General features: G+C 43.0%; 1 protein-coding gene across 1 annotated transcript; it reads left to right on the forward strand.

The window, feature by feature from the left end:
• The first annotated feature begins 371 nt into the window (after positions 1-371).
• APLNR (apelin receptor) lies at positions 372-3648 on the forward strand. The gene is made up of 2 exons (XM_054971875.1): positions 372-1719; positions 2947-3648. Exon 1 carries the CDS (start codon positions 567-569, stop codon positions 1680-1682), a length of 1116 nt encoding a protein of 371 aa, XP_054827850.1. The 5' UTR covers positions 372-566; the 3' UTR covers positions 1683-1719; positions 2947-3648.
• The last annotated feature ends 8937 nt before the right edge of the window (positions 3649-12585 follow it).

Genomic DNA, 12585 nt, shown 5'->3' on the forward strand with positions numbered 1-12585 from the left:
CAGACGAGGCTGATCAGGCTTAGGAACTATACAGGCATCTCTCTGGATGGTTTTAAATCACATTCTTTCTCTTGTGCTGGGGAACTCTGTGTGTGTGTGTGTGTGTGTGTGTGTGTGTGTGTGTGAGAGAGAGAGAGAGAGAGAGAGAGAGAGAGAGAGAGAGAGAAGGAACTGGCATGTGGTTTTAAGTGATTGGTTCCAAGTGACAAATGGAGCTGCCCAGCACCGTGGGGGTCAGTTCTTCCAATTCACATCAGGATGTTGAGTTAAAGGGGAGGGGTGGGAAAGGGGGCTGGAACGTATAGATTTAAGATAACTCAAAAGGAAGGAACTGCTATCTCTGGAAGTGTGAGCAAGAGACAGCACGCAGACTGAGCAGGACGCTGGCCAGCTGTGCCTAAAACTTTGCGGAAGAAAAGGAGGAGGAGAGTCCCAAATGAGCTGAGAGGGTTCTCCTCGACCCCTGCAGAAAGGAAGATACTTTAGTAACGTGGATCCAGCTCAGTGAAGGACTGCTCAAGATCAGAGGGGAATCTCTTCCACATTCTTCTCCTTCCAGAGCAGTCATGGAGGTCAGCAATGATATCGACAACCAGTCATCCCTCTACTGTGACTATGTTGAATGGAGTTCATCAAAGGTCCTAATTCCTACCATTTATGTGCTGGTTTTCTTACTAGGCACTGCTGGCAATGGTCTGGTGCTGTGGACCATATTCTGGGGGGGCCAGGAAAAACGACGATCAGCGGATACATTCATTGCCAACCTGGCAGTGGCTGACCTAACCTTTGTGGTTACCTTGCCACTCTGGGCTACCTATGTAATCTTGGACTACCACTGGGCCTTTGGTTTGTTTGCCTGCAAACTCAGCAGTTACTTGGTTTTTGTCAACATGTATGCCAGTGTCTTCTGCCTCACAGGGCTCAGCTTTGACCGCTATTTGGCCATTGTCCGGCCCATTGCCAATGCCAAACTCAGGTCAAAAGCTAGTAGTCTTTTAGTGACTGTTACTCTCTGGGCCTTGGCGGCTCTTCTGGCCTTGCCAGCCATGATCTTCCGGAGTGCAGGAGCGCTCAATGGGGAGAACAAAGTGACTTGCTTCATGGATTACTCAGGTGTAGCATCCAATGAGACAGAGGCAGCCTGGGAGGCAGGGCTAGGCTTATCCTCCACCTTAATGGGCTTTGTAGTGCCATTTGCCATCATGCTGACCTGCTACTTCTTTATTGCCCAAACCATTGCTGGCCACTTCCGAAAGGAGCGCAGTGAAGGACTGAGGAAGAGGAAGCGTTTACTGACAATTATCATTGTTTTGGTGGCTACCTTTGCTGTCTGTTGGCTGCCTTATCATCTGGTGAAAACCATCTACATGCTGATGGATTGGGAAGTGATGCCCTTGTCCTGTGGTGTCCATGCCTTCCTTAGCAACCTTCACCCTTATTGCACTGGCTTGGCCTATGTCAACAGTTGCCTCAACCCTTTCCTCTATGCCTTCTTCGACCCCCGCTTCCGACAGGCCTGCGCTGCTGTCCTCTGTAGCTCCTCAGGGCATTTGGTAGCTGCTGCTGGGGACAAGTCAGCCAGCTATTCCTCTGGCCATAGCCAAAACCATCCAGGAAAAGTTGGGGAGCCACAAAGGGAGAAACAGAGCCCAGACAGTCAAGAGACTCTGCTCCGAGGGTAAAAGGAGGACACCACCAACCAACCATGAAGAATTTTAGGTATAATGAACCCTTGTATTTCACCCAACTCTTCCAGGTCTTTCCCTTTCTAACATTGTTGTTATTCAGTTTTTCTAATGACTTTGATCACAGTCTGTCTACATTTGACTCTTGTCCTTCCTCTCAGTGTACTCCCTCTCTCTTGCTAGGATGCTCATTCTAACTTTGTCACTTGACCTTTGTCAATAAAGAATATCCTAAAGTAGACTCCCTAGGAACATTTAGAGCCAGGTTCTTTGCTTTAGCACTAAGAAGTCAGAATATTGTATTTTACTGGCTCCAGGGCTGTAAGGTAGATTCAGTAGGTGTCTGCTGACCTTCAGCATTTATCTGGCAGTTTCATTCATGAGCCTTTTCCAGTTGCAGAACTGTGTTCTAAGCTAAAAATTAAAGCATCACTCCAAGTAAATCCAGCGGAGACGACACCCTATTACTTGTAACACAATATTATTTAGTGCAATTTGAGCAATGTTTGCTCATGGAAATGGATCACCAAAGGGGGGGGCAGGGGGGGTCGGAGCAAGAAAATATCACAGAGACTGAGATGTGTTTGTCTTTCCTAATGCAAGGCCAATATGCATTTTTAAATGTGTTATATCCTTGAGGCTAGGTTTACAGAAAGGGATGGCCTGGCAGGAGATGTTGTGGGGGATGGGACAGAATCTCTTTATACTTCCATTCCCACTCTGTACAGTCAGGAAACAGTGCTTCTTAAAGGTATTGTGTGCATATATATGCCTTAACATGATAAAACATTCTAATATTATGTAAATAGTGTGTGGGTGGGTGTGGAACAGGTGACTAGGTATCTTGGGAGATTTAAAAATATCTATTGTAGTCTACAACCGTTTACTCATCTGAGCTTCACAAACTCCTGGAGAAAATTTAATTCTAGCTCAATTTAAGAAGTTTATTTAAAACAGTAAAATGACAATCTTCTGCACAAAATCCCATTGAAATCAGTGGGACTGGCATCTAAAGAAATGTGGCATCCCACTGAACGTAGTGGGAATTAACTCCCAAGACACTATGCTTATGATTGTAGCCTTTGGATGGATTTCAGGCTCAAGATGCGGTTTCTCACATCGTCATCTATTCCTTAGTATTCCGCCCAAATACTTATAAGTCTGACAACTTTCTAAATGATTCTGTATAACTGTCTGATGTTAGGCCTCGTCTCAGAAACCTTTCTACCCAATGCATCTGCTTTCTTCTTATTGTCCACAGACACCTGGAGAGTCTGGCACTTTGCAGATCACACTTGCCCTGTTTCTCAGATGGAAAGAAGTGATCACAGCTCCAGAAAAGTGTGCTTTGAAGATACAATGCTAGAACTAGCACCATGGACTCGGCCTGCTATGGAGAAAACAGATCACTTGATAAGATACAGTGGAACTGATATAAGACTATATTCTTAGTCTTGCTTTTCTCCCTTTTCCTCCCCCCTCCACATTTTCCTACAACATGGAAGTCTATGAGGTGTTAGAAGTAGGGTTTCCAAACTCCAGGTGGTAGTAGGAGTTCTGGAATTATAACTGACCTCCAGGCAACAGAGACCAGTTCTCCTGGAGAAAATGGCTACTTTGGACAGTAGACTCTAAGGCATTATAGCCTTCTGAAGTACCTTCCCTCCCCAAACCCCACCCTCTCCCGACTCCACCCTCCAAATCTCCAGGAATTTTCCAACCTGGAGCTGGCAACCCTAGTTAGCTGATCTCTTGGGTGACTTAGCAGCAATGTCTTCTCTTTGTATCCCAGTGTTATCTCCCTCATGCCTTAACTCTCTTTTTACATAGTTCACTGGGAGCTGGTTTCTCCTAGAATGTGAGGGAATGTCTATATCACCTCCTTTTGCCAGTTAATGATAGAAGATGTATTTGCATGGGCAATAAAGGTTCCCCTTTGAGAGAGAGGGAGTTTGTGCTGAAATGGGGCCATAATTGTCTTGCCTTTATTCTCTTATCTGATAGATAAAGCCATGCACCAGAATGCTTTGAGCCCTTTTCACTCTCTTCAGTACCATGCAGACTCAATCTCCTAGAAAGTTTTTTCGGGTGTGGGATGGCTTTTGAAAAATATGCATCATCTGTCTTTATTGATACAGGGACATGGCATAAAATTGGACAGCATTTTTTGAATTGCTCTGCCCACCCACTACATCTTTTATGTCCTAGTGATTTTTTTTTTGTAAAAACACCCTCTTTTGTTGTAACCCCCCTTTTTATTTTAATTTCTGCAAAAGAACATTTATATAAAATTTTTGCTGAATTTTAATCTTTTGGCAAATGCTTCAAAACATTGGCTTTTGGCAAACAAATATTTCATATGAATAAAGTATAACAAGGTTAGGAATGCAAATGTTTCCAGATGGATCCAACTGAAACAAAGGTACATTTTAAAAATGTTGTCTGTATTTATATCCTAAAATGATTCTATGGTGGAATTAGAGATTTCTGGAACACATCTTGAGGTCTCATCTCCTTTGCTATCTTTCTTGGGACAGTTTAAATAAATCTTCATGCCCATATAAAGGTGCCAGCTTCCCCCTTGCATAAATAAATTAAAAACAAAAGCAAAACACTGGTGTTCAAATAATACATATTGCTGACTGTAATCCAGTTTATACATTTAACTGTGGCAAAACCTCTCTTGGGTTGCCCCACTTTGGGCTGTGAGTAGGAGGCTTCATGTGGAAATACAGTCCCATAAAAAAATTAAAGACCCTCCACAGTAAAAATACCTTTGAACCTCCATCTGTCTTTTGTGTACAAGTGTGAATCCAGGACAGAAAGCAGGAGAGAGTGCTTTTAAAGCAGTTGTAGGTTTTATATCTAACACATCCATTGTAGTCAGAGGAGGCAATTTTCCACAGCTATGGAAAAGGCTCCTTTAATGCCCTGCACTTACATTGATATGCAGACATTGATCTCAACAGATCATACTAGAGGATCTGTGGAGGATGTGTGGGAGAAATGTACAAAGGGAGGACAGGGGAAGGAACCACTTCTGGCTTGAACTTCAAATTCACTGAAAAGGCCGAAGACTGAATACTTTTCTGTTTTCTGCAATAGAAATTAATAACAATAGTATGTGTGAGTGGTGCAGGAATGCAGCCTCTTGGCCCATGGGGTTGAGTGCATGGTCTGAACCATACTCATAAGCCTGCTGGTGATTATACCATGGACTTTAATTGTAAATGACAAATAAAAATATATGTGAAGAGTGGCAGAAACTGGGAAGACAAATTTGGGGTGAAAAGTAGGAAGAGAGGTGCTGAAAAACATGAGAGAGGGCAGATAATAACAGAGAAATATGCCTCTGAGCACATACAGAGTGCCTACTTAGTAGCCACAAAAACCCCCTCTTCCAATCCCACCAAAAGCTAGGCTTTAAGAGCCAGACTTCTGTGATTTTCAGGCAGGCATGTTATGCAGCACATCAAATCCTACAAAAGGAAAGAATGTGTGTTTCTTCTAAGTGGAGAAGGGGGTAGAATAGCAATAGCAAAACAATGTGGTGAACAAAAGAGTCTTTTGTTTAAATGTCACATCAGCAAAGAACTTGGAGTCTCTCTACACAAGATATTTTATATGGGGACACTCAAGTGACTTACTTTCTGTGTGGTTTTATTTTCAAGAGTACTCTGTCTCCCTAGCAGTGCATATGTATCCACAATGGGAGAACAAGTGAAAGATCTTTCACTTGAGTGTCCCTGTATAAGATGTCTTGTGTAGAGAGACTCTTACCGGTCAGCCTAAGACAAGCCGTTATCTCTTTGTATTAGTCCATCTTTTATACGTTTATAATGCTTGTTTACATTATAGGGATGTTGTAAAGATTACTTACATAATATATGTGAGGTACTGATGAAAAGTGTTATAGAAAGGATAAGCATATCATTGTTAATTCTGATGACTCTTTAAGTGGCTTCCACATATTTATGAGTTGCATAGGAGACAGAATTCCAAGTCTGCCATCTCTCCCAAAATAAGGTTGTGGTAACAGCAAAAGCCACACCTCATGAAAATTCCCTTCTATGTAACTCTCAAAGGTACAAGAACTCTTTCAGGTCCATGCTCGACAGCCCGAAAACGTTTGCCTGAGATTGTTTAGCTGTAGTCCTTTGCTTGGCCGTAGACTTCTAAACAAACTGTCTTCAAATCACTGTCTTGATTCCCCATTGATAAAATATGGATGATCATAATTTTATACCTTATTAGGATGAAGCTAAGCGTAATAAGGTAGAGAATCAAAGGACAGTCAGAGAAGCTACAGTTTGGGGCTGGGACTCGGAGTGAGAGAAGGAAGAAATGGACAAAGATAGTCTGTTTATAAAACACTATTGGATTATTGGCAAAGCCTAATTCTGTTCCTATGTGTTGTCAAAAGCAGTTTCAGGAAGATACGTATAAAAAAAGGAATAATTCTGGACCAATGTATATTTTTTCCTTTTCCTTTAAAAACGTTAGTTATTTTAAACAGATTTTCCTGCTGATTTTTATGTTTATTATACAATTCAGGTCATATTTCATGCTTTCACAGCAAAAAGCAGCACATATTTTGAATGATTAATTCTATTAATGGAAGAAGAGGCTTCTGATTCCCCAGTGCTGCCCATGCCATTGTCAGCTCCTACTACTCATACTCTACTGTCAGATTATACAGATGTTTATGCCGAACAACTTGCAATTATTTTAGTAATGGTACTATGAACCTCATAAATTTAAGATTACACAAGGGGATTTTATCAAACTCCTGAGTGCAAGAATATTGTTGAATTTTAAATTGACTCTAAACCAGAACAAGAAGAAATTATGCTTTGATAGGGGGAAATAAAATCAGTGGTGTGACATCAAAACAACTAATTTAAACTACTACATCTCATCCATCCTTTGGTTGTTCTGAAATTTAACAAGGTGGTGCCTCATAACAGGTACATTCTCCGTGCCAGATTGAATATGAACCTTCTAAATTCCATGATGAATAGAATCTTCAGGCTGTGTAATGGGAAAAGGCTGAGAAAAAGACTTTGAAAATGGCCCCATAAGACACCCCTGATACTCTGCTGTATTGTGTGAGTTTTTAAAGAAGACAACTTTCCAGCCAAAGATCATCCATGCTCACAGGAAAACTTTGTCTCTCATACTACAGGAAATGGCTGGCTTCAGTTCAGATCCACAATTCTGAACTCGACATTACTGCCTCCTTGCTGGCCTTCAGTTTTGACTTGCAGTCTTCACCTTGTCTCTGCAGAGTTCTCTTCCATTTCTGTTGCCAGGTTCACTAATTAATTTCTCCTATTGGACCAACATAAATACTTCCCATATTTCTTGGGATCTCATCTCAGACTACATTTTTTAATTTTTCAAAATATGTTGGAAGGTGTTTATTAAACACATTCATAACTTTTCATCCTAAAGGATCCTCAAGGCAGGCTGTAACAAATTTAAAAAGCAATTTAATCACACAGTGTAACACAGTCATAAACATTAGCAGCAAAAAATGTAGTCATTTAAAAGTAAATATATGCTTTAAAAAGTCTTAGATTTAAATCTTAAACATGCTTTCTGACTGTAGGAAAACATATACTTTGAATGGAACATCCCTTAATGTATTTGCAGGGAAATACTAGAAGACTGCAGGAAGAATCTGATTCATTTGATACGCACACAAGGATTATTGACTGATATAGTGGTGTCATTGAACATGGTACTTCACTAAGTTCCCCTTGCTTACTTGAGGCATGCTCACAAGCTTATTTTGAGAAATGGTTGTACCAAAACAGTGAATTCTGTTTTGATGTCCCACATGATCGAGTGGCTTCATCCTGGCCACGGATCCCGTGTTTGTTCACATGGATAATATAGAAAATGTCAGAACCAGTGTGGAATGTCCAGTCCAGATAACATATTTCCTGTGACCAGCAGATGGGTGCCCCCTATAGAAAAGATTCCATCCTTTTCCAGAGATACTACCCATACTTTTTAAAATTGTGGTAGCAACTAGGATTATGGCAGCAGCCACAGTGACATGTGCTTAATATAAATGAGTATAAGAATTTTTCTCTGTCATATGCTAGAGCATATACAGCTCTCTCAACACCTGCCTAGCAAGGGTGGTTTCACAGATCCTTTTTTTATGATGGCAACACCACATGATGGCTTGTATGAGTGAAACAGATGTCACAGGCCACCCACCAAAGAAAGGGATTTCATATCACTCAAAACACCACTTTACTGGACTATTTTTGAAATGCATTCCTAAACAAGTGGCACCCTTCTAACCTATTTACTTCAATAGACCAAGAAAGATATAATTCTGCTTGGGATGGCACTGCTGAACATTGAGCAAGTAATCCAGTGATATGTGTGTGTGTGCGCATGTGTGCAAATCGGCGCTTGGTTGCTTCACTAGCTTGTTCTCCCCCCGCCCCCATGCAAACCTGTCTATTTCATTCTTCTAGTATAGCCTTTCTGCATTGCTTGTCCTGAACATGATGCCCATTGTCTGTTTTCAAAATCCAAAACAGCCCAAAGCCTCAACACCTTGGCGATCTCCAGGAGGCACTACAAGGCCTGCCTGTTTGCCAGGGTTTTTGAGGGGGTTTGAATGACAGGAATCTATTAAGGGGGAAAGTTGGGGAGGGATTTTAGGGTTATTTTATTATGGTTTTAACTGGAAATGTTCTTTACTCTTGTAAGCTGTCTTGAATGAAAGGTAGGGTAAAATGTTTTAATAAAAAATAAAACAAAGATGTGCAAATGGTGCTAAAATCCTCTGAGATTGGTGCTGGGACACATTTGCTGGCATGAGCCTGACATGCCAACTGTTGCTCAGGAATTTTCAGGTGGTGTAGTTCACAAAAGGAAACCCTCTCCCAGCTCCCTGGTTTCTTGCTTAATTTCAAAGCACTATGCCACATAAAGGCACTTCAAAGCAACCCTTCAGTCTCCAAAGTCTCCTGTCTCAGACACTTTAGAATTATCTCTGTTTCTACCTTCTTGTAGCAAAGATCCAGTGAGAAGTCAAAACTCCTTAATGCACCACAAGAAAACCACCACTTCCAGCCATAAGAATCATAGGGGCACCCCAATGCTCACAATTCCTCGGTACTTTCTATTGTAACTTTACCTGATTCAGATCACATGCAAGTGTAAATCAGTAGCATGTTCTTTCAACTCAGTAGTGTTATATTGACAACTTAGAGTTTGATCTTGGCAAAGGAGGGCAAGACCTACTATGATTATCTTGAAAGGATTGTATCATCAAATAAAAAGCATCAAACAACCAAGCTATGTTACACCCAGAGAGCCTCTTTTTCTTCCTCCTTTCTCTTCAAAATGGATTTTTCTAATGGGGCATTTAACTAAGCTGAGGTTAGATTTAGCTACCCAGAATATAGAGATAAGATATACCCATCTTTGAAGGTTTGGCAATATGTTAAATGAATAAAGGCTGAAGGAAATAGATGTGTTTAGCTTTAAATCACTTCCATAAAAAGAGATAGGAAAGCTCAAGGAACCAACATTTACCAAGAGCCAGAAAAAGAAAACGTTACAGCTAGCAACAATTTTCCACACCCACTGGTGTGAGGTAGTAGAAAAGAGCAAGAATCCAGTAGCACCTATAAGACTAACAAAATTTGTGGTAAGGTATGAGCTTTCGTGAGCCACAGCTCACTTCTTCAGATATGAGGTGGAACTGGAATCTTGCTTGCTGAGGGAGGGGGAAGGGCACTAGACTAATAGGTATCAGGGTATCTCCTGAAGGGCGCCAAAACAAGGAACAGATTGTTAGACCATAAGAAATGACATATACATTACAAAACATTAATGGTTCTTTATTAGAATATACTGCCCCTGACTGATCATGTATTACATTTTTGTGGTTATGGTGCATACCCTTCCCCAAAACTTTGGGGGCAATCAGGATCTCTGAATTGCATTTGGGCTGACCTAATCAATTCAAAACACATAAAAACACATGTAGTATGGATTTTAAAAAACATTTCCTAAGTGTATAGTTTCACGTGGGTAGCTGTGTTGGTCAGCGCCGGATCCAGGCACATGGACACCCGGGGCAAACCTTGCTGCTTGCTGCACAGGACCTCCTAGCCCTGAGCTCAGCCACCAGCATGGCAAGCCAGCTGCCCCAGCGCACGCTCTCGCTGCCGACAGCTCCGCGGCTCACCAGGTGCTGGGGTGGCCGGCTTGCCGCGCGGCCAGCTGAGTGCAGGGCTAGGAGGCCACCCGTGCAGTTAGCGTGCCCCGCTGTCCTGTGCCGCCCGAGCGGCAAGCCGGCCGCTCCAGCGCACGGTGAGCTGCGGAGCTGGCGGCAGTGAGGGCGTGCGCTGGGGCAGCTGGCTTGCCGCACTGGTGACTGAGCGCAGGGCTAGGAGGTCCTACACGGCAAGCCAGCCAGCGCCCCATCAGCGGGGCTGGCGAGGGTCTCCCAACCCTGCGCTCAGCCTCCCGGGCAGCTGGCAGCTGCACCCGGCGCCCCCTCTTTGGTGGCGCCGGGGGCAGGCTACCCCCCCTGCCCCCCTCGATCCGGCCCTGGTGTTGGTTTGCAGTGAAAGAGCAAGATCTGGGTCCAATAGCACCTTAAAGACCAACCAGATTCCCAAGGTACAAGCTTTTAAGAGTCAAAGCTAACCATATGTGATGAAGGAGCATTGCCTCTCAAAAGCTCATACCTTGGAAATCTAGTTGGTCTTTAAGATGCTATTGGACTGGGATCTAAGAGTGGTGGATTATTAATATCCCCAAATGACAGATTTACCTTCTAGTTGCTCTAAAATCTGATCTGTTTACATTGCCTTTGTTCTGCTTAGTTATCAGGTAAGTGCTACAAAATGTTAACTTTTTGGAGTTTCCTAAATAGATACTGGTAGAGCAAATAGCAGGATTTTGAGTCTTCAGTGTCTGAAGAAGGGAGTTCTGACTTTGGAAAGCTTATGCTCAGAAAATCTTGTTTGTCTCTAAGGTGCCACTGGACTCAAATCCTGCTATTCTCCTGCAGACCAACACAGCTCCCCTCATGGTAGAGCAAAGCAGAGCATATTGTATGATTATTTCTTCACAACATATGATCAACCTGGCAAGAGCAAGTTGGTCCTCCTTACAAGATGAAGCTGAAGTTGATTCCCAGTTCCTTAGTCGCAATTCCTAGTTCCTTATTCTCAGAGAAAAACACAAATATTGGGGGAAATTGAAAAACTCTGTACCCCAAGATAAAGTCTGTAGGAGCACATATCATACACCTCCATATTCAGCAGACTCTGCCCTCTAAGTGAACATATATTAGGTCCTCCTACAAAGCCCAGTTCTTGAGTTAACAGCTTCAAAGTAGGGTGCCCCCCCCAACAAATCAATAAGCAGAAAGGTGGGTTGTACTGTTCCAGCAGCAAGCTGAATATATTACTCAGTATGTACTAGACTAGAATATATGTCTATAGTGTTAAGAGAAGTGCATCTTGGGAGTTGTAGGGCCTTACCCCACATGTTTCAGTTCCTGGGGCATTCAGAGCCCGCCAAAACTTGTCGGGGTCTACAAAGCTCCACCAAGCACCTTTATGGATGAAAGATGCACTCTCTCCTTTCGTTATTTAGTAAGAACTGTGAGTAGAGATTCCTTAAGCGTATGAAGAAGTTGAATAAAAAGCATTTAAGTTTGTAACCCGTGTGTAAACAGTTTGTAACCTGTGACCACAAAGGGTTGGGATTCCCTCCTCACGTCGGAATAGTGGAAAAAAGAGGAGGTTTTCTTGCTTATCTGCCCTGCTAGTGAAAAGGAAATCTTGCATGTTTGTCCTGTAAAGGAAAAGGGAAAGATTGCTCTTGTCTGTCTGCCCTGCAATCCAAAAGAAGAGCATCTTGCAAAAGGGAAACTGAATCCCTCTCAGTTGAAGTACTGCATGCCTTACCCTTCAAGCAAACAGCAGAGAAACATGCATGCAAAACTTTCACCCCCTTCCAAGCATCAGCTCCAAGCAATCTCTGCCATGATTTAAACAACCCTGCAACCTAGGTGCCTTTGTTCTGCAAATGCTAACTGTTCATCTCATGCCTTCAAGCTATTGCACACAACCTCTTCTCCTCCTTCCAACTCTCTGCAGCACTCACTCACTGCAAGCCTCTATTGGGATAAATGCTGGCACGGCGCCACCCTCCAATCAGCCCTGCACTTGAGGAAAAAGCCTAGCCACAGCTCCCCTTAGTGCAAAGCCAGAGCACTGGAAGTTTGGAAGAGATCCCTGAGTGCAGCACTCTCTGGTGGCCAACTCTCGTAATCGCACTTAATTGCCTTCTGCATAGCAACCCTCAGTCATACAGCTACTGTGACAGTGCCACCCAGTGGATATATACAGCATATAATTGCAGTTCTTACTAATTTACAGCCCAAAATGGAAGATTCCTTGGGACACCTCCCTGATCCCACTGCAGTCATCACTCCTGATGAAATGATGCTAGTCCCCTCCAGTGACACATCTACATCAGCCACAATTGGTTACATAGAAGCAAAGCCTGTGCTTCAGACTCAAGAAATAAATCCTTCACCCCAGATGTGTGAACATCTGTCCAATAAGAAGGCTGAACTGCATCTGAAAGCCAAAAAGGCCTGGCTTAAAGTGCGGAGAGTCCTGGACAGTGTTGCCAAGGTGTCTGGATTGGATTAGGTGGATGCTGCACGAACCCATTTAACCGCCCTGTACCTGGCCTGGAAAGCACTTCGAGACCGCATCTTCAGCATCTTAGACCAGCTGAACACTACTGAGGCACAGAGGGAAAGGCAATATCTACAGGATGTATACAATGGGCGGGAAAGCCTTGTTGAGTCTGCCATGACAAGTCTGGAGGACCTCAT

The sequence above is a fragment of the Eublepharis macularius genome, chromosome 2 (assembly GCF_028583425.1).
Source record: "Eublepharis macularius isolate TG4126 chromosome 2, MPM_Emac_v1.0, whole genome shotgun sequence".
In the NCBI taxonomy this organism is placed as follows: domain Eukaryota; kingdom Metazoa; phylum Chordata; class Lepidosauria; order Squamata; family Eublepharidae; genus Eublepharis; species Eublepharis macularius.

Bases quoted from the DNA above. Each gene is read 5' to 3' on its own strand.
- APLNR (XM_054971875.1), top strand. From the start codon at position 567: ATGGAGGTCAGCAATGATATCGACAACCAGTCATCCCTCTACTGTGAC.